Source organism: Neopsephotus bourkii, unplaced genomic scaffold (assembly GCF_033783945.1).
Source record: "Neopsephotus bourkii isolate Nb327-2 ecotype Australia unplaced genomic scaffold, CSIRO-AGI_Nbou_v1 NB_234, whole genome shotgun sequence".
Taxonomy (NCBI): Eukaryota; Metazoa; Chordata; class Aves; order Psittaciformes; family Psittacidae; genus Neopsephotus; species Neopsephotus bourkii.
In genome coordinates, this window is record NW_026900744.1 from 10810407 (window position 1) to 10837290 (window position 26884).

The 26884-nt window shown below is 37.7% G+C and overlaps 1 protein-coding gene across 3 annotated transcripts; it reads left to right on the forward strand.

Moving 5' to 3' along the window:
* Positions 1-267: 267 nt before the first annotated feature.
* On the forward strand, positions 268-26741 carry DNAI3 (dynein axonemal intermediate chain 3). Of its 3 annotated transcripts, none has more exons than XM_061345238.1 (23): positions 268-594; positions 2602-2687; positions 4028-4066; positions 7442-7623; positions 8179-8283; positions 9133-9300; positions 10977-11176; positions 11455-11571; positions 12196-12386; positions 13274-13398; positions 13499-13588; positions 14028-14108; positions 14812-14940; positions 16887-16960; positions 18339-18486; positions 19286-19373; positions 20333-20412; positions 22660-22723; positions 23142-23272; positions 24069-24117; positions 24512-24603; positions 25827-25960; positions 26516-26741. In XM_061345238.1, exons 2-23 carry the CDS (start codon positions 2615-2617, stop codon positions 26520-26522), a joined length of 2367 nt encoding a protein of 788 aa, XP_061201222.1. In that variant the 5' UTR covers positions 268-594; positions 2602-2614; the 3' UTR covers positions 26523-26741. The 3 variants fall into 3 exon arrangements, with proteins under 3 accessions (XP_061201222.1, XP_061201219.1, XP_061201220.1); XM_061345235.1 differs by having other exon boundaries at positions 277-594; positions 23913-24117; XM_061345236.1 differs by having other exon boundaries at positions 280-594; positions 14028-14099; positions 23913-24117.
* The last annotated feature ends 143 nt before the right edge of the window (positions 26742-26884 follow it).

The window sequence follows — 26884 nt, forward strand, 5'->3', positions numbered from 1 at the left end:
AAAGGAGATAATTAGCTTGTACTTTTCTATCTGCTTTCCAGTTGGTGAGGTTCTGTGTATCACAGATGGAACCATGAACAGTCCTACCAGTTGCTCTGTTCATCTGCAATTCTTAAACATCGATACTTTTTGTATTAACATATGCATAGAGTCACCAGTACTGCCCTTAGCTGCATAGTGCTGTGTGTGCCTCTACACCTGATTCTTTCAGTAAAGGAGGAGCAACTGCATTACTGGGAGACAATTTTCAAACGTTTTAACTGTTTTTATAGGTACAAGATACTTGAAGTCAGTTGAAGGAAAAGGGATGTTTTTACTTGCAAATTATTGTACTAAACATAGGCATGTGACTTATCTCAGCCCTTTGTGTTTCCTCTATTCATGTGACTTATGGTTTAGGTTACTCAGAAGAAAAAACTCAACATTTCCAAATTGGCTTTGTTTCAGTGTATAATTAGGAAATGGTGAAATAAACCAATGTGACTGTAGCATATACAAGATGGTTTATACTGTTCTTCAACTGATTTGTAGGACAGCTGGCCTCTCCTCTTGTCCTGGAGGACTGTATTTTCTCTTTTATCCAGAGGTGTGAAGGTTGATTTCAAATTAGTCATAGAATCAATTTATAAAATGGGTCACAATATTTTTTACATAACATGTACAAAGAGATGGATAAGAAAGAGCGTTGCACTTTTATTGTTAAATAAGGGAAAATTAGCCTATTTTAACCATCTGAATTGACATGCACTCTAAGTAGCCCTAAGTGTTTCAGTACTATAAACTATGCATATTTTTCAGTGTAGAGGCTTCTTTGAAAGATTATATCTGGGAAAATATATTGAATATTAAACATAAATATATTGCCAATGTTTGTAGTTTTGTACCTGACAAAAAGACTGGGAGAACGAGGGCAGAAAAGACTCCTAACTTTCTTCTTTACACTCACTATACATAACTTGTGAGGGCTTTTTAATCTTCCAAAAACATCATCCCTTACAAGGCAAGAATTTCATAATTCTGAAACATTAATCTGTTTGGCATTGGTATTATCATTACGGTATTATCATTACATTATCATTATCATTTTGGAAAAAGTGTAAGATTAAATTGCTAGTTTTTCAGAGGGATTAATGAAGGGGCTGTATTTGCAATAATGAGTGAATAACAGAGAAATGCAGTAATATTCCATAAATGCAGCTTGTCACCTGCAGTCTGCATGATTCAGAACAATAAAGAGTCTGAGGCTTTATATTTTTCTATTTTGATTGGAGTGAAAAGGAAAAATGCATTACTGTAATAAGACTGTCAGACTCTGCTCCCATTAAAGTTAACAGCAAAATTTACCTTGAATTCTTGGGAAGTTAACACAGATCCCAAAGACAGGCTATAATCCATGACCTTTATCTGCCATCAATGGTCATCTTCAAACTAAAATTCAGATTGGAAGCTAAAATTATATTGATTGCCTCTGGAGTATTTGAGAACTGTGTTACAAAACAGAAAATGCTGTTTCTCAGTCTGGGAATGACCATCCCAAAGCCATGATGACCACTGAAATTGCAAATTCACAGGCCATAGCGTGTTTGTTTTAATGTCTACAGTGGTTTAGGCCTTTCATCGGGAAGGTCTTAAGATAGAACACTTATTTTATAAACTCACCATTGCATCTTAAAGCATCCTGACAGTAAATGTGCTGTTCACATGTGTAGGCAGACAGGCCATAGCTCCAGTAAGGGTTCATCAGAAATAGGTATGTCATGAGAAAGTTCTTGATGGTGCAGCCTTTTTCTGCCTTATAAGTGTATCTGCTTTCCTCTTGTAAGTGTTAAAATTAGAATAGCATCCAAATACTGTAAGTGCTTTGTAGACATTTAAAAAATAGTTCCTCTCCCAATCCATTTACAGTCTTAAAAAACAGTGGGAACATGGAAAACAGAGGACATGAACAACCTGAAAGTCCCATTGTCCTTATCTCTGTTGAATCCCAGCCTCCAGCTGTTCGGTAACAACATCAAACAATTCTTAATGCTTCTAACAGAATCTGGACTACCTCGACTTTGTTCTATCGGCTGCTGTGTGTGTACCTTCCACATGATGGTGCTGGCAGTGTATTTTGTGGAGATGTGCTGTCCTGTCTGTACTGTGAGCAGCCTGTATTGCATGTCCTCCTTTGCAAGGGGTGTGAGCCTTTTTACATTGCTGTTCTCATCCTTATTCTAGTTATCAGGAAGAAGGAGAGTAAATGAGACAAGAGTACAGAGCATTATTTCCAGCTGTGTGGTTGCTACATGCTACAATAATGCATACGGCTTCTTTCCAAGTTTCACCTCCCCAGAGCCACACTGAAAAATTAACTTGGAATAGAAAAGTTTTGGATAATCGGTGTCCATACTTAATCACCCTGGAAAGGAGCAGTATTTCCATCTATTACATGTATCAGAATACAGTTTATGGTTTACAGTTGTGGAACATACCTTTGGCTGTATATGAACTTATTACTATAATGATAAACTACATAAAAGCATGGGCAAAATTCTCACTCATGCATGGTGCATTCCACTGTCTGTTCAGAGTTTGTTGATGATACGTATCTTTCTCTAGAGAAATCTGAAAGATGTCACCAGCAAAGACAAAGAAACAGAAAGGTGTAAGCAAAGCTAAGAAATCCCCGAAGGGAAAAGATCCTGGTATGTAAGGTACAGAAGCAATGAAACAAACAGTAATAGAGTCTCACATAAGAGCTACCTTTATTATTTTGGGCCATTGTATATAAGTAAACATGAGATAAATTAGAATATGTTATTTTATATGAATGAGAGATCTACAATTAATGATTATGGTTCTGTAACCTGTATATGGAACATAACAAAGCTACATTGCAATATTTACACTTTGTCTTGGTAGTTTAGATGTAATAATTTGTGGTGTCATAATAACAGTATTGAATGGGAAATTGGGAGGCTTAATACATGTTAAGTGGGGAGATTCACAAAAGCTAACAACCCAGGGAGAGAGCATCAGGCAGAAAGAAGTGTCCCCAGAAGCAGGAGTTCAGGTGCTCAGGATCACACTGTACAGGTACAATAACAGAGCTTGAAAAGAACACTAAAGTCTCACAATTTAATTTCACAGTGCCTTTTATTCTGTTTTTTTCCTGAGATGTGCTGAGGTGCTATCTCACTTGTGCCACTTACAAAGTGTATATATTAATGAAGTGTAAGGCTAATGAGCCTTTGCTATATTTTTTTCCAGTGGCACGCACATTCTCAGAACAGGTGGTGATGTTCTCTTGCTTGGGTTTTATTTGGTTTGTTTCATCAATTCTTTTTCTGCTGTGACAGCCACCTTCCTGAAGTTGCTTTTTGCCTTTTAATCACTTTTCCCCTCCCAGCTGATTAATAGCTGCTGTGCTGCAGAGAATATTCTGCACATCACTGTTAATTTCTTCCAGTCCTAATTTGCTGTGAGGTTTGCAGACCCTTTCTCAGGAGCTGAAGAAAGCCTTGCTCCAGCAGCATCCTGCTACCCAGAGCAAGCCTCCCCACCTCACCACTGTCAGAGGGTACTCATGTCCACTCCTGCCTGCACACCTCTCAGTTCTGCTACTGTCTGATGTTAGCAAGCCTTGCCCATTTATCTCCTCTTCACATAGTAGCTGCCCAAAGCAGGTACTATCAGGCAGCGGTCAGTGTGGTTTTCAACCATGAAAACTGCAGCACCACAAGATGACAGATTTCTTTTGATTTCTGTCTTAGGCAGACCGCCTGCTCAAAATAAAAATTAGTTTTAAATCTCCATAGTTTCAGAATATGCCAACATCTCCTTAAAATACAGACCTATTTTGAAAGGCTTCACTCATTTCTTGTGTTAAACATGAACTGAATAGAAATTACTGTTTCCTCTTCACGGTTTACTTTTAAACATACATAGAGTTTTTAAATATTGCCTAACAAGAAAAGGACTGTATATTTATACTTAACTTTGTTAGGAAGAAATCTTACTGGTAATGTCATGTCTTATATTTCAGATGAAAAAGATGAAGTTGATCTTTCTATGGCTAGTATAGGTAAGTGCTATGATGACCGGACTTTCAAGTAACAGTTTTGGAACTCTTCAGCATTTTGAAGCTTCAGTGTTACTAAAGCCAGGGAATGAAATTGAAAGATTTTTTATGAATTATAAAATTTAGAAACTATGAAGAATTGCAGCTATTACAGTAGATATTACAGTACCACTTTCTGAGTAGCAGGCAGTGCAGCAAGGAATGCAGAAACAGGTATGGGTTTGTAGAAGATGTTTTTACCTTGGTTTGAGAGTATCTGGAACCAGGGGAAATAGAAAAGCATCACAACAGAATTATAGGATGCAAAATGTTCACATTTAGTAATAGTCAAGCAATTGAAAGAAAGGCTTGAAATATTTTTATAGTTTCAAAATCTTTCATCTTCATCAAATCATGACTGAATTTGGTGAGAAGATTATTTTGGCATATCACTTGTGGGTTTTAATCATAGATGTCAACAGACATTAAGTAACATTTTTGCTTTGTAGGGGAAAAAATCTGCCATTTAAAAGTCGCAGAGATATCAAGTATTTTTTGCACTTCCTACATGAGTAAACAGGTACACACATGTGGGTATGAAAATTGCACTTGGATTAGTGTCACCGAAATGGCTAAGCTGCAGCTAATGAAAATGCATAATAAATGATCCCTCATGTGTCAAAAGTGTTACCTTAAAAATAAATTGAAATTTGTATTTTCGGTGCTCCTGGAGAGAGACTTTTTGTCAGTAAGAGAGAATTTTACCTCCACCTAGTGGCAAGTAAGGTTATAGCTGTAATAGTTGAACTACTGCTAAAATCTTGTTGCCAAAAGCAGGAAAATAATGCTACTGTAAGCAGTCACTGTCTGTGCATGGTATCTCCTTAGCATAAGATTGGCAAGCGTTCTTTACTTCTCTGAGAGCTTCTTGGTCCTTTGTGAAGTTCTCATAGCACTAAGAGCTGCTGACTGTTACAAAAGATAGGATACGATATACCATCAGAAAAACAATGTGAAGCCTTTGGTTAGATGCTACATAAGTTTTTGGGGAAAAGAGCATTCACTAAAAATGTTCATAATAGTAAGAATTCCAGTATCAATCCCTTGCGTTAGGCTAAAAGATGTACGTATTTTAATTTGGATCATTAATCTCTTTTTAATCTGGACTTCCAGCAATAGAGCATTGAAGAAAATAGACTTTCTGTCCTAATCGTCTCCCTCTCATAGTCATGTCTATTGTATTTCTGCTTAACTTTAAAGCATGCTTGTATTGTTTTATTTTACACTGAAACCTACATCTCTTTGAGAAGACAGGGTTTTTAGCATTAGCATTTGTGGAAAGGCTGTATGCACAATTCATTTTAAAAAATAACGTATGAGCTTCTTGAATAAACTCCTGGGTAGGATTTTTTATGAATTAAAAAAAACCCTCTAATTGCTTGGTTTTATTTTATTTGAGACTATTAGGAATAATTTTCTAAAAAAAAAAAAAAAAGTCACCTAAGAATCAGCTAATTATATTTATAAATTTTCTGTAGCTTCTAGCTACAGCCAGCAGCCACATCACCAACTCTGAGCACTGTGATACATACAAATACCTTGTTCCTTTGCTCTCCTGGCTGTTGTGCCCTGTGAGCCAGCTGTGTACAGAGAGGATGGAAATGACATTCTCTTTTGGTGCGCAGCCCTAGGTTTCTGTCCTCTGTCCATCATATGAAATTTAATTTGCAAAAGGAAGTCTGCTTTTTTTGCTCCAATATATTGAAATGTAGAGTGTATCTTAGTGTTGCAGTTCATGCTACGGGTTGAGTCTGCTTCCTAACAACATCCTAATGAGGCCTAATGAGTTAACTAGTGGACTGTGCATGCTATAAATGGAGTGTGTATGCTACAAAATTACTAGTGAATGCTAAGTAAATAATATTTTGTATAGTGCAGCATGTACCAGAAGCATCAAGCATGCCATTAATTTTAGTGGATGACTATAGCAAAGCAGATGCAGTAGAGAAGCAGTATTGAAAAATTGTAAAGGATAAATGTCAGCTTCATCAAACATTATGTATTATGTGATAGCCTTATGCAGAGATTTAACTTCCTGAATGACAGAGTTTAAGGAGAATTTACTGTTTTATCAGTCCTTTTTGGCTTGGGTTAGAAATGGCTTTTCAAAACATGCTGAGCCAGCTGGTCAATATCATCATCTTAGATATATCAACTTCAATTTAAGGCATACACAAAGATAAAAATACCACAGGTGCTGGGAATTAAGATAAAATATTAAATAACTCAAGCTAAGAGAATGAAACAAAGGTTATAGAAAGTATCAGTTATTATTACAAAATCCAGCCCATTTGAGGACATAAAGATCCCATGTACTCATGTCCATAAATCTTTTACATTTCCCAGTTTATCAAAAAGGTGAACATCTGATAGCCTTCTCAGACAAAATACTGTGGCCTTCATGAAGAACGCTCTTACTATGGCAGCTAAGACAGAGCATGACTGCTAGCATGGCAGTATTGTGAAGGAAGAAGAGTCTCTTGGGCAGCAGAATTCAACTAGCTGGGCCTATAGTGATCTTAAACACAGCTGTTACACAAACTGGAGGGCAAAACATGTAATGTGGGAAGAATCAGTGCTACATAATTACAGCTGACACACTTAACAAGAGGCACTGGTTATTATCTTCAGACTGAATTTTTGCGAAGCGCAGCTGACAGGTAACCTAACTGCATCCAGCCTCACTAGAACCAATGAAGATAACACTGCCAGGGGTAGGATAAGAAATAGCTTGTTCTGGATTAGTACAAATGAACCTAATGGAGGTCATGTATGCAGAAAACAACAGCTATATATTCTCCAGCAACGGTGAAAATAAGTATCTGACTTGAATCTTAGTGACCTCGCTTTACTCTCACTTGCTTAGTGCAAAAAAGACTCAGCTGCACTGAGAACTCAGTGAGAGGAAGATGAAAGTCCAAAATCAGAAAAACATCTTTATTTGGGAGGGCATCGAAGTCTCACCTAGCTCAAACATTGGCTTAACATGACAACATTCTACAGCAAAGGGTTAGAGTGTATTTGTTCATGGGCTCTCTTTATGGCAGTTGTGTCCTTAATGTATTAAAAACACTTTATTTAATGACTCTTCACTGAAGTTCTTAATGACCTGTTAATTAAGAGGAAAAAAAACCCCTTATATTAGGAATAACGTATTCATTAAGTAGGAATTGTTAGGTAGAATCTTTTCCAAGATTAACAACATGTAATACAATTTTTACCCTATGCCTTCCAAAATACCAAAACTTAAGGTGAGAGATTCAAAGGCATTCTGCTAGGAAACAGTAAAGGAAGAGTTATTAAAGTGCATGTTTCAAGGAATTTTGCTTTCTTTTACAGGCCACCCAGAAATCTTTCCTTTAGTTCTCACTACACAGACCCAAGCAATTTTCAATTGCCGAGTTGATGAAGATGTCACAGAAGAAAATTGTTTCAAAATCATTAAAAAAGAGGACATCATTCAGGACCTGAAAAGAAGAGCTAAAATTTCTGATTTTTACCCTATCAAAAATGTTATCCTGGTATGTAGGTTATTTTGTTCACACTTGAAGACTCCATGCTCTCACAGTGTATGATAAGGTTTGACCCTATTTGACTCCGTGTAAAAACACTAATGGTGTAATATCCAAAGGCTATAGGTCTTTGACTACTGTCAGCTCAAAGTTTCTCATGGCTCACCATGCACAGTTTTGTTTGTTGTTTTTTTTTTTTTTTTAACTAACTCTAGATTTTATATATGCTAAAAGTAACATAAATCTTATTAGTTTTGATTCTCTGAACTGGCAGAGCTTCACATATTTTGGCCTCGCCTTACTCGTTGCCTATTTATTGAGAAACATTAAAACAGTTTCTTTTCAATTCTTGATATGAAAAGGTTAGTTTTGTCCCAAAATAATTATTAGAAAATAAAATCCACCTATTCTTTTCAATTGGCACATGTAATCCTCTGTTAAGACTTAAAAGATTAACCAAAGACACCTACTTTACACTACTGGTAGCTTTGCCAGTCACACACTCATGTCTGTTTTATATGTTATTTGACTTCAGTGTTCCCCTCATTGTTTTAATTAAACTAGGAATATCCAGGAGAAGAACTTTTGGTAGTTTTAGATGCAAATTTCCAGTATGGACAGAACTTTTACCTCGTTGCTTCTGAGGAAGCCAAGGAAAACCTTCTGAAGGTAAGAAAATACAAGCATCATTCTTTCTATGAGTAGTTCAGAATCTTGTCTAAAATATAAACTGATACTGTATTTGTAAGCATCTGATGTGGTTGGCATGCCAGAATGTTCCTCTAAAGGTTAATCTGATCAAAGAAAAATATGTGTATCACTGTAAAAAATGTCTTTTATATTGAGAAAGACTGAATTACATTTTTGTATTTTACTTCAGAGTAAATTACTCTAACCCCCACTGCTGCATTTTGTCATAAGCATAAATTTCCTCTGCCAAGACCCAGGTTTCTTAGCAAAACATAAAAAGAAAAGATTATATTTGGCATCTTCAAAGAATTATTCTTCACAATATGTATGTATGTATGTATTCTATAAATCGTACTTCAACATGTTCTTGAGTTCTAAGTAATTCTAGATACATAGGTTTCCCCTTGTGCACTGCATTATAGGAGAAGGTTTATGGGTAGGTAGATTATAAAATTTTTCAACACGAGTTTGTAACTCAGTACCAGGAGAAGAAATGAGTGATAGAAAAGCAAATCGCAATTCCAGGCAGGAGGGCCTGATGTAGGAAACCACTACAAATTCTTTTTATGTAACAGTGGTTCAGCTTTCGAGACAGTGGTTTCTCTTTAGTTGTTAAATATTAAATATGTAACATGTATTGGAAAATTCTAATGCACAAATGAGTGAATGGGACCTAACCCAATCATACCCAGGGGCACAGAATAGCCAAACTTGCTGCATTAAGATAAAGAATGTGTGGCTAAAGACTGAAATCTGTTTTTCTAGTTCATACTTACATTTCAGTAACAGTTGTGAAAAAGTACCATTTCTCACTGTTTGATGTCACAGCCTCCAGAAACTGCAGAAGAAAAACAGGAAGAAAACAAAAAAGAAGAACAAAACACAGAGGAAACTCTAGAAATCCAACCGTACAGGCCTCCTGTCCAAAAACCTTGGGTTTCTCTTGGCAGTGAAAAGGAAGTTGAAGAAGAATCTGTTAAAGACACTGTTACAAAGGTCAGAATCCACAGATGTTAGTCAATCAAATGAATATTTTAAAAAGTATTTTACATTCCTTAAAAACCAGTCAGGGAAAGGGAAGTTGCAATCCCAGTTTTGCTTGGGACCTTTCAAGAAGAAAAAGAGAAATATCTCAACTTTCAACAAAAACTGAAAGTGCTGCAGTTGCAGATTTTTTTTTTTTTTTCTCTGAATTCTCTTCTATTTAAATCCTGCAAACAAGGCACGTGAAAATGCATTGGACATACCTACTTTTTAAGCTGTAAATTCAAAAGTCATGATAATCTCTGGTCAGTAACATCTCTGCCACTTTTTGCTCAAATTACTATCTGGCCAAATTACAAGTTCAGTCACTTCAATTATATTCTAAAGACCTAGTTCTATTTCCATGGAGCCCAGTGTACTCTTGTTCATGATATGGATGGTATTTAAGAGGCATGCAATACTTTCAAAGGCTCTACCTCAGAAAAAATGTTACTGACTACAGGTATTACAGGCTGACCTTACAGAAGGACATAGAATCATAGAATCGACCAGGTTGGAAAAGACCTTTAAGATCATCAAGTCCAACAGTTCCCCAGCACTGCCAAGGCCACCACTAACCCATGGCACTGAGGGCCTCACCTGCATTGTGTGTGAACACTTCCAGGGATGGTGACTCCATCACTGCCCTGAGCAGCCTGTTCCAACGCCTGAGCACCCTTTGGGGAAGGAATTGTCCCTAATACTTCATTAACTTCACCTACATGTTATACTGAGAAAACTATGTCCAAAAAGTAGATCCACTCAACAGCTGCCACCTAACTTGAGATGTGTGGGGTATCCCCAAGCATTTAACTGTCCATCTGTGTTTCTACTCAATACCTAAATCCCTGTTCAGGGAAAACTGGCCAAGTTTTGACAGTTCTCAGCAACTGGACATGTTGCCATTACTTCAAAAAGATGGCTGACTGTTCTACAGCTAATTCACAGTCATGAAATGCAACCCACATTCACAGCCCAAGTGTTTTTTTGTACCCTGCTGGCAAGGTCTACTCAGAAGTATTTTCAGCCTACATTCCTTTCCAGTTCCTTGGGAGGTACTGGGAGAAAAGTACCTGGCTATGTATCCAAGACAGAGTAACAACTTTCTACTGCCTGAAATCAAATGCCTACTTCTCTTTGTGAGTAGAAGTCAAATGAAATCCCTTCCTTCCTAGTTCTCTATAAGGAAACTCCTCACTCAGATTTTTGTGGATCCTTTTCATTGTACTTTTCTCTCCCTAAGCTGTACAAGGGAAGGTGAAATACCTCACCCAATGTTGAGAACCGCACTAAGAGGGCCGAGCTGAAAAGCCATGTCTTGGAAGTCCAATGCAGTATTACATAGAACTGCAAATCAATCCTTTAATTAAAGGAGCAATTTTGATATTATGTGAACTAGAAAATATAATTCCCTTATCCTACTAGCCAAAACATTACATAAAGGCAATGTCTTGTTTTAGAAATACAAACCAGTCTTTTACTACATATGTTATAGGTTATTTATATGAGCATTTCAGTTTCAAAATGTAGAAATGTAAGTAAACTCAGCACAAAAATCATCAATAGAACTAATTCCTCAATTATATAAATGCTGCCATTTTACAAAACACTTTTTCCTCTGCTAACTTACTGAAATACTTCTTTTCCAGATTAAGTATATGATTTCTCGAGTACGCAGGAAGTTCGGTGCACCAATTACATTTACTGATAAGAATGCTTCAGATGTAAAAGACAGTTATGTTGAATGCACATCCTATCAAGACAAAACTTTCAGTATTAAAATGCTTGTAAAAGATGTGGGCATACAAATGGTTCCAAAAGTAAGAGAAAGTAGTACTCAGACAAAATGGTAAGTGTGAGAAAATATTTATCAGCTTATTTATTAAGCTACACACTGTTTCTGATCTCAGTTAAAGTTATGTAAATTAAATCAGCTGTCCTGGAATTTCTCATACTGATAAAGAGAACAGAACTGGATGGTCTGTTTGCATCTTTCTTCTGTCACTTTTCCAAAGAGTTTCTAGAAAAAAATAATAGATTTAGCTTTTAATTTTACACATTACATGGGCTTCCGTCTTTGAAATTGTTTCTATACTTATTCACATTGAAATTATTCCAACTGGTTAGGACCTATCCAAAAAATGCAGCCACCCAGTATTTTCCCAGACAGTTGTCAGATGAAGAGAAAGAAGAGTGTCTGTCTTCTGAGAAGCTGAAAGAATTTCTTACGTCAGTACATTTAAGGTAAAATTAAAAGCAGTCTGGTCAGATAGATACTAATTGTTTCTATATACTTTTTTGGTTTGGCTTTGGTGGGGGGATATTTGTTTGGTTTGGTTTTCCTCTTGCTTACTTTTTAATATTAACAGATACTAAATTAATATTTGTTTCTATGAAAATTAACATGAAGTCTATGCACTATAGATGAATGATGGTTTAAATGGATATCAGAACTGTTAAAGCTGATAGTGTTACACCACTAAAGCTGCAAAGCAGATCTTTCAGACACAGCTCACTGAAGCAGAGGTGTATGCAGAAGAGCAAGGGTACTGTCCTAAAGCCCTTAGTCACGGGACAAATCCCACTTATCAGCATTTTTTGTGAAAGAATTTAACAACTGCACTGTACTTGATCCACACTAGAACTAGAGTTAAATTCATGTTACAAGTAGTTATTTATATTTAAATGGAGGAGGATTTCCTTCCAGTGATGCATCACTGAGCAATAAATACTTTCTCTTTTTTTACCACTGTGGTCATCATTTTGTGTAAAACAAAAGCTGGCTCTTTACAGAAATATTTGTGATTCTACTACTGAGCAGTCACATCCAGATTATTTGAAATGTTAACCGTTCTTTCCACAAAACAGAATGGAAATTGCACTGCAGCAAAATGAAATTATAAATCCTTTTTTTGATGACTGGAAGGCCCTAGCAGAAGTTGAAAGCAGTTCTGGTGTCAAGCCAGATATTTATCTTCAAGCGTACCAATCACTTACAGATCTGCGCTATCCCAAGGACAGAACTATTAGCTGTGTTTGCTGGCATCCAAACATCGATGGTAATGCAGTTAAAATACTGAATTGAGATTTGATTGACATGTATTGTGAGAACTATAAAATACGCATTTTTCATAAAACTATCAACTTTTAAATTTAACACCAAACCTGGTTCAGTATGTCTGTCTCAACTGCTCATTTGAGACAAAGTGGAAAATGAGGTGGACAAATTTGTAGAATTCAGACAGACCATGCAGAGTCCCTCACACTAAAATGTAAGCAGAGATCACAGGAAAGGGAAATTTCTCTCATATGAGGCTCAGTTAAGTGGGGCTCCAACTGTGCCAGGTCCTTCTTGTGGCTCTGCAAACTAATGTCTTTTTCCCCATGGCTGGTTCTTGTATGCATGCCTAATACTTCCTAGGAATGTTACAGCCATAATGGGACATGGCTCTGCTGAGTGCCAGGGAGTGTAACGAGGCATACTAAATGTCTCCTCCCTGCCATGGATTATTGCTCTACACAGCCAAGCTTAAAGGTACAATTAAGTTCTATAGAAATGTCTTAGCTGCACAGCATACTAACAGCCAATACTGCAGCCTGGCCAGAAAACAAATTCAGCTACAGAAGATTTCATTTCATGATGGGCACTAGAAGCCTGACCCATCATTTCAGGTGCAGTATTACCCCATTCAGCAGTAGTAGCAAAACCCTTGAATTTTACCATGAAGCTTAGGTTCTATGGCTCACTGATGAATAACTTAAAGCAACAAAACCAATTTCCTCAGAGTTGATCTGTAAAGAGAACAATATCAATACATGGCTGGGTTTGGGGGTCGGTTTTGGGTTTGTTTTTCACTGTATTCAGAAGGTACAAGTCACTCAGAATAATTAACAGCGTGTTGAAACTTGAATTGTCTCTTCTGAGAAAATTCGTTTTCTCACTCAGGGATCATAGCAGTGTCAGCAAGACAGAGGCTTTCTTACGAAGAACACATTAACCTTTCTGACAAGTCATTGCTGCAGCAACCAGCAATACTTTTCTGGAGTGTTTCTGACCCTATCCAGCCTCAGGTATTTCATCAGCACTTTTCCATAGGTCAGGTGTTGAAACAACAAGAGAAAAGCCATCTGAGTCATTTGTATTTCTCAACTATTTTGGTTTTCCTTCTAGCTACTGTTGGAGTGTCCTGAAGACATCTACTGCTTTCAGTTCAGTCCAAGCAACTCAAATATCATTGTGGGTGGCTGCAGCAATGGACAGGTTGGTGTTCATTCTCTGCTTTTGAATAAAACTGGCTATTCCTGTATATTTCCTTACATTATTAAAATAAGGGTGAAGACCTGTACTCAGCATCCCTAGTAACACTTAGTGACACAGTCTCAGGAATTCTCTGATCCTGCACTGAAGTTATGCCTGGATACTCCATAGCTGAGCCATTACTGTACAGTCATTCTTTGTAGTACTGGAACATAGGTCAAGCTGTAGAGACTCTCTTTTTTGTAGATTTTGAGATAAGTTTAGCCTTTTACTGATTACATCAGACTAAAGTGGCAACACTTTAAGGACTTTGCTATTTTAAAGACTTCCTAAGTTCTAGTGTAGAGAGTGAATTTTCCCCAAGCCTCCATGAACTGTATGTGAAAAATACGTTCAATATAAAGGATTGAATAATTCTTAATATACTCATTTGTCATTGCAGGTTATACTGTGGGATATTTCTGAACATGAAGAAAAGCTGCAAAATACAAAACCTGATGCTGATGGAAATGAGGTAATAGCTGTTAGTATTGTAAATGCTTCCATTCTCAATTGTAGTACATCTGTATGTCTGTGGGAGAAAATGTGTGACAGTACCCTGACTCAAACCAGTAGATAATCTTTGCAGTCAGGTACTAGAAATGATAAGAAACCTGATGAGTTCATTAAATAAACCCATTATCACACTATAATTTCTACCTCATTGGCCCATCTTAATAGCTTTACTGCATTTTGTGCAGATTTAAACTTCAGACTGTTCTTCAATGAGCACCAGCATATACTCAGCTGTTGCCTTATGAAGCCTATCAGAGACGTACAGCATTTGTTGCTGAATGTAATACTGAAAATTATTCTGGAAGTTTATGGACAGGAAAAAAGTAGCTCGGAAAATGAGAAGAAGATTTCAGTGGAAGAAGACTATAAAGGGAATAAGTGGAAGAGAGACCTGAAAGCAGAGGAGGAACTAATAACCTAAGTGGATGTGCATGTGCCTGTGGAGCCACTCTTCTTTTTAGAGCTTCCTATTCAAAGGCTTGTTTTGCTGCTTTGTGTTTTCTTTTGTCCAAGGGGAAAAGGTAGGAAGGTATTAGACACCTAGCAAATTGACTAAACTGATCTGAAACCTGTGAAGCAGCATTAACAGTACATAAAGTAACTTTTTGTCTTTGACAGGTCTACTACTGTATTTGGGAACACTAAGGTATCTCTTTTTTAAATACTTCTAGGCACCAGCTATGGCAGATCAGCAGAGCATCAGAGAGCCACCTCTAGTGAAACACTGTGCGGACTCTCCCATAGAGCATGCTCATAAAAAACCAGTAACAGATATAATTTGGCTGCTAAATTATTTTCAGGTGAGCTTAAAAATTTACTTTTCCTGTTTCCCTAGTATGCTGCCTCGGAAATTGTAGTGTAAACTCAAGATAAAATATTAAAGATTCAGTTATTTGTAACAGCCTTTTTTATTTCTCACTGCATTTTCTAAATATTTAGTAACCTATCGCCACTTGTCCTGTTCATTGTGCTTTACAGCCGTGCTGTGTTCTCAACCTGATACGAATCTTCTCATACTGGAAAAATTTCTGTGGCTTTACTGAAAGTTGTAATTCAAAGTTGTAATAAGCATTCCATATCTAAATTATGCTGAATTACTACTGCGAGCAATCTAGTCTGCCATGAAGGATTCAGAGAAATGTTTCAATTACCTAAATATCTAGGCACCTAAGAATGGTGTTATTGTAGTTACCTTAATTCTTCTAGGTGCTGCCTGTGTACTCAAAACTTAGGTTTTCCATGACGGTTTTAATACCTATAGTATTTAGGGTATATGTAGTTAAAGGGTCCAATGCTATTACAGGAGTATTGGATGCTCATTTACTACCAAAGTACTGTAAATGATTGCCCAAATTAATTCCAAATGCAAATGCAGGCAAATGCAAAATAATAGCAGTGGAAAAGCAGGCCAAGAGGAAGAAAACTGAGCTCTTTAACAGGTTTATGCAAATGAACGTATCAATATGTTTTTAAAACAAATTTTAAGACTTCATAGATACTGCAGTCCTTAGCAACATTACTAGAAGACTGAGGGAAAGGGTGCACATGTATCATAAAAAGAAAGCTGATACAATTGTTCATTATTAAATTATGCTACAGTAGTACCCATGGATACGAATCAGTACCAGATGTAAAACATGAAGAAAGGGATTGGATAGCAGAATGCCGTGTGGTTTTTGTTGCTTGGATGGGTTGTTTTTTTCTCCCTAGGTTTAGAGTCAGAAAGCTGTTTTCATGTCCATCTGGAACAAAAGATGCAGGAAGCTCCTGCTTGATAAATAATACTGACAAAGGAATCACTTTGTTAATATTTAGCAACATGTACTTGAACATTTTGTTATATAAACATGGAATGTGTGTCAGCCTTTGCACAGCATTGCAGTTTTTATGGCATAGTTCCCAAAAATTGCAGTTTATTATTAGGTATCAATGAAAAAGTATTTAAAGTTATATCTAGAACCTAATTCAGCTTTGCACGGTTGTGAAACTACCATTTTGACTCCAGCAGGCAACTCACGAAGGGAAAAAAGTGTAGCTGAAACTTTGCCACATGGTTGATAAATACAGTTTTAGCCAAAATATATGGTTTTTATATACTGGAAATTATATTTGATAATGGCACAGCCTATAATCATTTGTGTGTCTGTGTGTCCAACACCTTTCCTTTATTTTTCTGAATAAATTAAATTTGGTATAAACCAATGACTACTTGGTAAATGATAAGTACTATAAAACCTGCAGAATCCCACAAACTAAACTATTAATGATTAACACTTGAAAGCACCATTCCTATCTCGCAGCATGGTCTAGCTGAGTGACAATTTGAGATGACCCATGGTGTAAACTTGGCAAAGAGATACCACTCCCAGTACCTTTCACTGTCTGAGATAAATTTCTCAATGATTTGCTCTTTGGTTAAGATGGATGAAAAAACATTACAAAAAATGGCAACCTAAGGAGGGCCTGACTTGCAGTGGTGCCAGCACGTATTTATCCTGCTGACTTAATTTATTAGTTTAGGTGTTCTGCAGGCAAAAGCTGCTCTCAGTTCACTGTAAGTACATTTGTAAAATAGCTTGACTTTACAACTACAATTTAATAACTCCTGATTTGCAAACCTTGCCCAAGTATTAATACTGACTTAAATTCTAGAGATCACATTTAATGTATGGAAGTACTTAGCAGAATATGATTTTTGTCTCTAATAATCTTCTCACCCTGTAATTATTATTACTGTTAATTTTAGGACAACCAAATGGGTGCTGATTCTGACAACAGAGCTGAGATTCCTGTGCAGTTTGCAACCTGCTCCCCTGATTGGTATGTATAATACATACTCTACAGGATGTCTTCCCGTTTCCTTTGGAAAGCTGCATGGAGCATACTCCATGATTTAACTAGCACACTTCTGGATTCCTATCAGCCTATCCTGAATACTGAAATTCTGTATGCAGAAGACAAGCACATGAAGTTTTTGGCCAGTTAAGCCCTTTACAGTAATGGCATTAAGGGTTCATTAACTGAAAAAAAAAACTCAGAAGTATACATTAATATTCTGTGTATAGCTTAGAAAGAGTGCTGATCACCTATACATTGTCCTGGAGAGGCACACCTCCAGACATACATTGATTATGTGACTTGGACAAAGAGCTGTTAAAGATTTTGAGGCCACAGAAAAACTGTAAGCTATATTTAGACTTGAAGAATTAGTGGGCAAAACTATTTTGTATGAATCACCTCCTTTGTAAAATTAATAGTCATGATGATTACAACCAAATATTACCTTGTGTGAGACCAGAAAGGGGGCAGAATGCAAAATGTGGAAACAAATGTTTAGCTTTCATGATGGCAAAAAGCTTAAGGCTTCAAGGCTGCATAGGAATAGGCTGCTCAGTCATATATTTGCTAGTTATAAAAGGAGGGTTAGAGAGAGCAAAATTTGGCAATGATACAAAGTTATTTTCTCTAATCAAAAGAAGTCTTCAAAGGATTAACTTAGAAGAATGACTGTAAATACGGTTGTTAACAAGTTTGCAATGTAATGCAAGTAATGGATATGGAAGAAATAATTTAAACTACTCACACACCAGGGCTCCAAATTAAGAGTATTTGGCTAAAGAGCAGGGAAATCATTGTACTTACAAGAACGAGCCTTGAAGAGCATGGGTCCATGAGCAACTCCTGTTAGGAAAGGTAAAGAGATGTCAGCAATGAGGAAAATTATCTGTGAATTAATGTCCAGAGTAGGGAAACAGGAACAACCAGAGGGGTGAAAACTCCAATGAGATGACAGATTCAAGTGAGTGGGACCATTTGCCTCAAATGTCAGCACATAAATTGTTACTTGCAAGAATTGGGAATGAGGTTCAATTCGGATTATTAGATTGCCTACTGCAGAACTCTGTCCAGTTCTCTCAGCCTCCAGTAACTTCACCCAGTAACTTCCCATAGCAAACTGTATGAATGCTGTCTAGCTGCTTTAGCATATTTAACAACTGATGAAATGGTGTATAAAAGAAAACATGCCGTCATAACAAAAGAAGCAACTAGGTATCTAGCATTTGTCTGCTTTTCAGAATCTCTATTTCTATGTAAAGTCTGAACATGAAAGGCTGAAAAAAGCAACTTTAAAATGATAGAAAACTGCATCTGACTTTGAAACAAAACCAGGAAATAACATTATACAATCATTTTGCAGCTCAGTATTATTTTGGGATATTCCAGACACCAAACTTTCTGAAAAAAATTTATCTAAGAAAATAACAGATATGAACACGTTTTATAAACCCCAAGGTGGTCCGGATACTTCTAAGCATCTAGATCTCTCCTGGAAACCTCTCATAAAGGTACTGTACATAAATATAGAAGAGAAGCATTAAGCCAAACTGTAGATACAGCCAGAACTCCATAGCAATGTATTCTTCTGCTTCCCAACTCTAGATTTTCCAGCAAATTGTGACTTCCTTGTGAATTTCCTTCTAATCATGAAATGAAAGACTTTAACGTTCCTCTGAAATGTCAATAAAATGCATTTTGAAAAGCTAACTTGCAAGAAAGAGCATGGCTGCCTCTTCAAAACTGCTGCGGCTGCAGAAGTAGTTGTATTAATAGTGTAAGTTCCTGTCGGCCTTTTCAACAGCTGTGCTATCTCAGTGGGTCCCAAGTGTGTCCCAAACTGTGAAACATGGTCATTGTCAACAGAACCATAACTACTTGCAAGCCAGCAGTCAGTCTGATGAAAATGGTCATAACAGTTTGTGAGAAAAGTGAGGCTGAAAATAATCTGTTAGGTTAAATATATATATATTATATAAATATATATATATTGGACCTGCTGATCTGTGCTGCTCAGAATAGCTGTAGCTGATACAGTTGTTGAAGAAGCATAACCACTGGAGCTGGTTGGTTGTTTGTTGTTTTGGTTTTTTTTGCTAGAAACATAGCAAAAAACTTACAGGGAAGGATAACACAAGAGAAACCACAGGTTTGTGTTTTCTTTGTGCTTGCATGTGAGGCAGCAAATACTGTTTGTGGAATATTACAAACACATGGCAACTGAAAAGATCTGTTCCAGCAGCAAGCCATTTAGTCTTGTGCCTCAAAGATCTGACAAAGTGAGCTAGCAAATGCATTTTTTCTGAACAGATAAACCTGTGCAAAAGTGTCATCAACCAAGAGTATGGTTCCACCAGGATTATTTTAAGGGTGCTGCACTGCAATTTCAAAAGCTCAGGTAATATTGTGATTACACCTTATTGGAGAAAATGTTTTTAATAAACTTATATTTCAGCATATACATAATGAAAGCTGAGCAACACGATGTTGTATGGCTAAATGCATCTAGGGAAAAAGGTTTCTGAAATACACTGGTATTCAAACTGCAGTATACGTGTATTAACTACAATGATATATCCTTGTACTGAATACAAGAAGAACAGTTCTGTATCCAAGGTAGCTTGGTCAGGTTTCACTTGCTGATGCAAGTCCCCTACCCAGTCTCTTTATCCCTGAGACATTTTGTCTTTTTCAGCCCTATTCAACACTATTTTTAGAAAAATAATCCCAGAGTGACAGTATATATTGTAGGTATTTCTGCAGTGCTTTGGACAGAGGCATCACTCTTCAGAACTTCACGTTCTATAGTAAATCAGTTCTTATTATGGCACTTTGTGGTAGGAACACATTGCTAATCCCTCTGTAGAGCTGGCAAGCTATCATACAGGTAGCCCAAGAGTCGAACTACCTGAGACAGTGATTGCAAACCATGCCAGAAAAGGCCTTTCTGGCAGCTGCATTGCTGCGGCATAGTTGCACACTGTTCCTCCACAGGCTGCAGGAGGCAGGCTGTGCCATTCCCTGGATCAGAAATGTTAGCTCCTGGCTGCAGCAGCTAAGGGGGGATGCATAAGGGCAGTTCCCATGGAGACACTCATGCTGTGTCAAGCTGATGAAGAACAGAATGATGCTACTCTAAGTAGTTGTCTGTGTATGGGAAGCACTAATTTCAGAGCAGTTGCAGCAATGGGTAACAGGAAAATTAAACTACAGAATTGGTGGTTTACTTGGCAGTCTTTCATCTTTTCTCTTCTTGAAATTCCCCTTAGCAATGAACTACCTTTATAAGACAAAGGATTTTCTTGGTCTAACAAATTCCAGTGTATAATAAATAGATGTATCCATCCTGTTTCCCAGAGAGGGTGTCTGCCAGAGAGATGAGCAGAAGTCTGAAAGGGATAAAGGATATCTCCACTGATTTTTTTGTTGGAACTGAGGTAAGTGAAAATAACAGGTTACTAATGAAAATGTTAATCCAAGATACACAAAGGACTGAGCAATTAAGTAACAGAGCTTTTACAAATGTTTGGACTTGCATGTTTCCTTCAGGTGTTCACTAAAAAGATCTTTCTAGGCATGCCACATTTTACTCCCATTTTCATGCATTTAGCTACATGCTTAAAAAATAATAATAACCCCAATATCTGGTAGACTGTGAACTCTTACTTCAAGGACACAACTAGAAAACCTTTCCAAGACCCAGGGAATTATGGATGACTGAGGGAATTACAGACCAGTCAGTCTCACCTCTGTGCCTGACAAAATCTTGGAGCAGCTTCTCCTGGAAGGCATGCTAAGGCACATGAAAAACAACAAGGAGCTTGGTCACAGACAATCCTGTGAACTGTGGAATCCACAATCACATCACATCGGGGAATCCACAATTTACAATCCTGTGAATAAGGGGAAATCCTGCCTGACCAATTTGGTGGCCTTCTATGATGGGGCTAGGGAGCTGATGGACAGCAGTAAAGCAGCTGACATCATCTACCTGGACTTGTGCAAAGCATTTGACACTGTCCCACATGACATCCTTGTCTCTAAATTGGAGAGACATCAATTTGATAGGTGGACCACTTGGTGGATAAAGAACTGGCTGGATGGCTGCACACAAAGAGTTGTGGTCAATGGCTCAATGTCCAGCTGGGGACCAGTAACGAGTGGTGTCCCTCAGGGATTGGTGTTGGAACCAGTCTTGTTCAACATCTTTGTCACTACATAGACAGTGGGATTGAGTGCACCCTCGGCAAGTTTGACGATGACACCAAGCTGTGTGGTTTGGTTGATACGCTGGAGGGAAGGAATGCCATCCAGAGGGACCTTGACACGCTTGTGAGGTGGGCTGATGCCAACCTCATGAAGTTTAACCATGCCAAGTGCAAGGTCCTACACCTGGGTCGGAGCAATCCCAGGCACAGCTACAGGCTGGGCAGAGAAGAGATTCAGAGCAGCCCTGCGGAGAAGGACTTGGGGGTGCTGGTCAATGAGAAAATGAACATGAGTCGTCAGTGTGCGCTTGCACCCCGGAAAGCCAACCGTATCCTGGGCTGCATCAAAAGGAGCATGAACAGCAGGTCAAAGGAGGTGATCCTGCCCCTCTACTCTGCTCTCGTGAGACCTCACTTGCAGTACTGTGTACAGTTCTGGTGTCCTCAACATAAAAAGGACATGGAACTGTTGGAACAAGTCCAGAGGAGGGCCACGAGGATGATCAGGGGACTGGAGCACCTCCCGTATGAAGATCGGCTGAGAAAGTTGGGGCTGTTCAGCCTGGAGAAGAGAAGGCTGCGTGGAGACCTCATAGCAGCCTTCCAGTATCTGAAGGGGGCCTATAGGGATGCTGGGGAGGGACTCTTCATTAGGGACTGTAGTGATAGGACAAGGGGTAATGGGTTAAAACTTAAACAGGGGAAGTTTAGATTGGATATAAGGAGGAAATTCTTTCCTGTTAGGGTGGTGAGGCACTGGAATGGGTTGCCCAGGGAGGTTGTGAATGCTCCATCCCTGGCAGTGTTCAAGGCCAGGTTGGACGAGGCCTTGGGTGAGCTGGTTTAGCACGAGGTGTCCCTGCCCATGGCAGGGGGCTTGGAGCTAGATGGTACTTTCCAACCCTAACTATTCTATGATTCTGTAAGACATATCAAGCTTAACTACTTGCTATCAGGAACGAAACTGTATTTCAGAACCTGTAAAATCAGTGATTTTTTTGTTTGTTTGTTTCCCCAAATGCCAGAAGCAAACGTTTATACTACAGTTTCCCCCACAACTTATTCTACCTTGGGAAGTCCCAGCTATTCAGAGCCCTCTACCTACCCAATGTACCAAAAATTCCAAATTCTTTCCCACTTTTGAGTTCATATGGAATTGAAAATTTGGCTTTTTGCTTCTGATCACCTTTTACTCAAATACTGGAGCAATGCATGTACCAAGCAGCTAATTCTGCAGCAAGAACTGCCTACATACATCATGGTAATTAAAGCTGTTTTGGCAATAGGTAACTGAAAATTGGTGTCCAAAATTTTCCTGCTTCTTCATTCACTCACTACAAGTCTAAGTTTTATTTGCTCAGAACATATTTAATGATTGTTATAAGTAAGTATAGTCACAGCTTAAAAAACAACTCACTTTGATATAAGCCACTGAAATCCAACATTAGCATTTACTTGATTTTTCTGGCATCACAGGATGGAGAAATTGTTTATTCTGACTGGAAAATTGAAATCAAGAATGACTTCCCAATACCATTTAGTAAGTTCAAGTTTCTCAATATGTGTTTAAGCCTTAATATATTGCCAGCTTTAAAATACTTGCACCTATACTCTGTCATTTTAATGTTCTTGCTCGTCTATTATAATAGTCTGTCTCACTGATGACACCAGGATTTAGAAGTACACCTTGAAAGTGTGAGCAGTTTAGCTGTCATTACAAAATAGCAAAAGCCCTCTCCAGTAGCATAGGTGCGTCGCTATGTACTCATTGGCACAAATCATTCAAGTAACTAGATTTGCAGCAATTACATTTCCTATACCTTGTCAGCAAAAAAAGTGAGGCTAGGATCTTTGAAATGTGTGCTGGATCCTGCACTTGTTTCCCACCATGTAACTCCCATTGTGAACATGATCACTAAAGCACTAGTTACAAGCAACTGCCTTTTTCATTCCACTAGATCAGAAGCACACTCAGAAATATGCTGTCCACACTGAAACTATCAACACTCTGCAGAGATCTCCGTTTTTTAAAGACATCGTTCTAAGCATTGGAGGACGGAAGTTTGCCATTTGGAAAGAAGAGGTTACAGTAAGTTTCCTTTAACATAGCTGAAACATAATTACATGACAGAACCATAATAGCCTCAGAAACTGTATTTTCAGAAATGTTTGTATGTCACAAAGCTTCACAGAATTAAACTGAGTATAAGAAATGCTTTTTTCTTCACATCAGAAAACTACTTTCAAAATAGCATTGTAAGCTTGCCTTTTACAGAAAACAAATGAAGTGACCTTCTTTAATTCCAACCTTGTAAAAACTGTAGCTTCTCAACGAATAATTTCTGCTCCTAGGGAAAGAGAAGAATAAAGGCAATGTGTGCTAAATGAGTTTGAAGAACTCATTTAGGACACAGCCTTTTAACTATGTGAGGGCAAAGCAACATGGAGGTTTTTACAGTTCTCCTCATGTGCTACATGTGGCAAAATCTAAGAGTGGACAGATTATAAAGAAACTACCTGAATAGACTGCAAGTGAGATACAAGGTTTTTTACTTCCCCACAATTGTCTTTATCTGCAGATGGTGATACCAATTTTACCATTGATACAATTTTTGCTATAGGATCATTTAAATTATGAATGTTCTTAAAACAGTAGGAGAGTTAAGGTACTGAATGGATAGTACTGTTTTACTGTCGGGTTTACCTTTTATTTGTTTAAAAAATTCAAGTATGGAGCGATCCTTCAGTCAAGCTGCTCTTCAGGAAGATACACTGCGGGACGATGGTCCTTAACAAGACCAGGAGTTTTCTTCATTGGCAGAGATGATGGAAATGTAGATATTTGGGACTTACTGAAGAAAACTCATGAGCCATCTTATTTCCAGAACATCTCCAAATCAAAGATCACTTTCATCAGCCCCTGGATTGCCTCATGTATGTTGATGGTGATGGCACTTTACTGACCCACCCTGTTTGCATAACGGCCCATGACTCCAAGGCACAGTAATCTTGCTACAGATGATCTTCTATAATAGATAAGTACATACTTCCTCTAACACTGCACTGTATGTACAAAAAGGCCTACATCAGTTCTAAGCATGCTATCACAGCATAAAGCAACAGAAAAAAAAATAAATTAAAAGCATAAACCTTAAAGGGAAATTAATTTGTTAAGAAAATAAGAGAGCAATAAGGCTACCTTTTTGCTGCAGAGAACAATAACCCAAAAAGACCACAACAAGAATGAACCCTGTGTGGCTTGTGTTCGGAGGTATGTGTTACCGTTGGAATTTACATTGCTTATATGTTTTTGTGAATTATCTTTCAGCAAAGCAGCACTTTTTAGCAGTGTCTGATGATCTTGGAGTACTGCATATTTTGGAAATCTGTCAGGCTCTAAGTGACCCCTTGATGAATGAGGTTGGTAAGAATTTTTATTCATCTCTGTGACACTTTATCCTGAAAACTCCACCACAGAAACAAGCCTGCCTGGAGAAACTTCCCTTCAAATGGATGGCAATAACCTGAGATCAGTATCGCCATGTTCTCCAAAGATCACCTGTAGCAAAGCTGGCTTTGCACAGAGCTCACATAGGAAGCACCTAAAGGAAACCTGAGTGGCAACTGGTAGAACTCCACTGCTCCAACCTGTCTACATGGAAATACAGTAAAGAGCTCAGCATTTTTTGCCACATGCATAAAATGACACCTAGCTTCATGCATTAAAACAATGCTATATAGGGCACACTTATGTAAATATACTTTTTTATTTTACACCTTCTTGTCCACATTTGTATCTTTCTTTTTTTCCTATAAATTTGGTACTTCGATTACATGTCTGAGCATCTGGTTCTAGCTTAGTTAAAGCACATTTAGCCAACTGTTACTAACATCACCTAACATTCATTCTGTTTTGTAATAAGGACTACCTGTACCAGAGGACCATGGGAACAAAGAAAACAATATTAATTTCTTTTTATTTCCACATAATTTTCAGGTTTTCCTCCTGACCCCCCATCTCCCAGCCAAAGATCAAGCTACTGTTTTAATCTCATCCAGTCTATCAGTCTTGCGTCCTAGCTAGTCTGTTGTTTTTACATCACAAGATCTTCTTCCCATCCTAACCCAGTTTTAAGTTATGTATGCACTTACATAAATGTCCCATAAAGGTTTGCTGTTTGCAGAGCCACAGTATGTAGCAATATAGCACCAGGTCAGCAGCCTCATTTTAGTAAAAGTAACTTCTCCAAAGCAAGGTAGGACCTAACCAAGTGCTATAATGTGAGGAAACACATTGCTTCTGCCCAACTTACGTGTGTTTTAGAGCTACACTATTTAAGGCACAGAATTATTAACCCAGGAGCAGTCACTGATATTTAGATTATATTGTTTTAGTTATTTCAGTGCAGGCTCCTGAAGCCTGATCTATTTAGAATCAGTGTAATAAAAATTATTTAACTCCATGCATATATATATCAAAATCAATTGTTTTCAATGGACATCTTTATATTGCTTTGCTGCAAATTATTTGGATAAACAGATATCTATATTCCCAATATAGATAACCTAATACAGTTCAGATCATCAGCAATAGTTCTGTGTCTTTGGGTATGTAATGACCCTTGTTTGTAATCTTTTACTAGCATGACAGCGTACTTGATTACTTTGAAAGAGAAGTCAAATATCTGAAGTACTGTGAACAAGAGTTTCGAGAGTATCAAGACCTTCAAGCCAAAACAGAACAGAAATCCATCTGGAAGCACAAAGGAAGAAAACAGTACGTTATACTTGGAACTAAGAGAACTTTGTTTCTTTGGGTCTTTAAAATACGCACCTGTTTCACCAGGCAAGATTTCCCATAGTATTTTCAAAAATCAGAATGGACATAATCAAAATAGCTTAGCAGCTCCTTATTTCATATTTGCAAATCTAAGGCGTGGAATAGATGGTCCTAGTTCATGTGAGCTCAGCTCCTGGTCAAGTGAAACTCCTACAAGAGAATTAGAGCCCACAGATATTTAACAACTATGAATTTGCTTTTCTTTTTACATCAGTTATTATATCTAAAAGTTAATAGTCTGGCAACTTCTCTATAAGCCTTGCTTCTTCAAGCCTTCCATTCTTTATTCACTCAAGGGTTTTGCCTATCCATTCTTTGGTAAATGGTGTAATAATCCAAATAATCCATCAAGGAAATGACAATTCAGCTAATGCAGCCCTAGGTGACATCTATTTTCATTAACTTGTGTTAGCACTGATACTATCCACTGGAAAGCAGTGTGGTTGCTTACAAGGTTCAAAGCTTATTGCCTGGTATGTGTTTTTCTTTCAGAGTATGACTACATAAAACAGAAGAGATGAAGGAACAAGAAAATGCAGACTGTATGTGTTTCTGGACTTGAAGCAGATACTAATGGATTTAGGACTAGAAAAGGGGCAAGAAATACTTTCATCATCAGATGCTTAGAGACCATTTGGAATCAGCCAGCTTTTTATTTCATGACCTCTTTATTGCACCAAAACGTGTTCAGCTTCAGAAATAAAGCATTTTGCAGTTATACTAATGATGTGGTTACAGAACAACTATTCTTGGCACACTTGTTCCACTGTCATTAATACTGTTATAATGAATGTTCTGTTTAAATAATAGTTTTCAAAGTTCTGGGTCTGTCAGGACTCTAATAAGCCATAAAAATCTTAA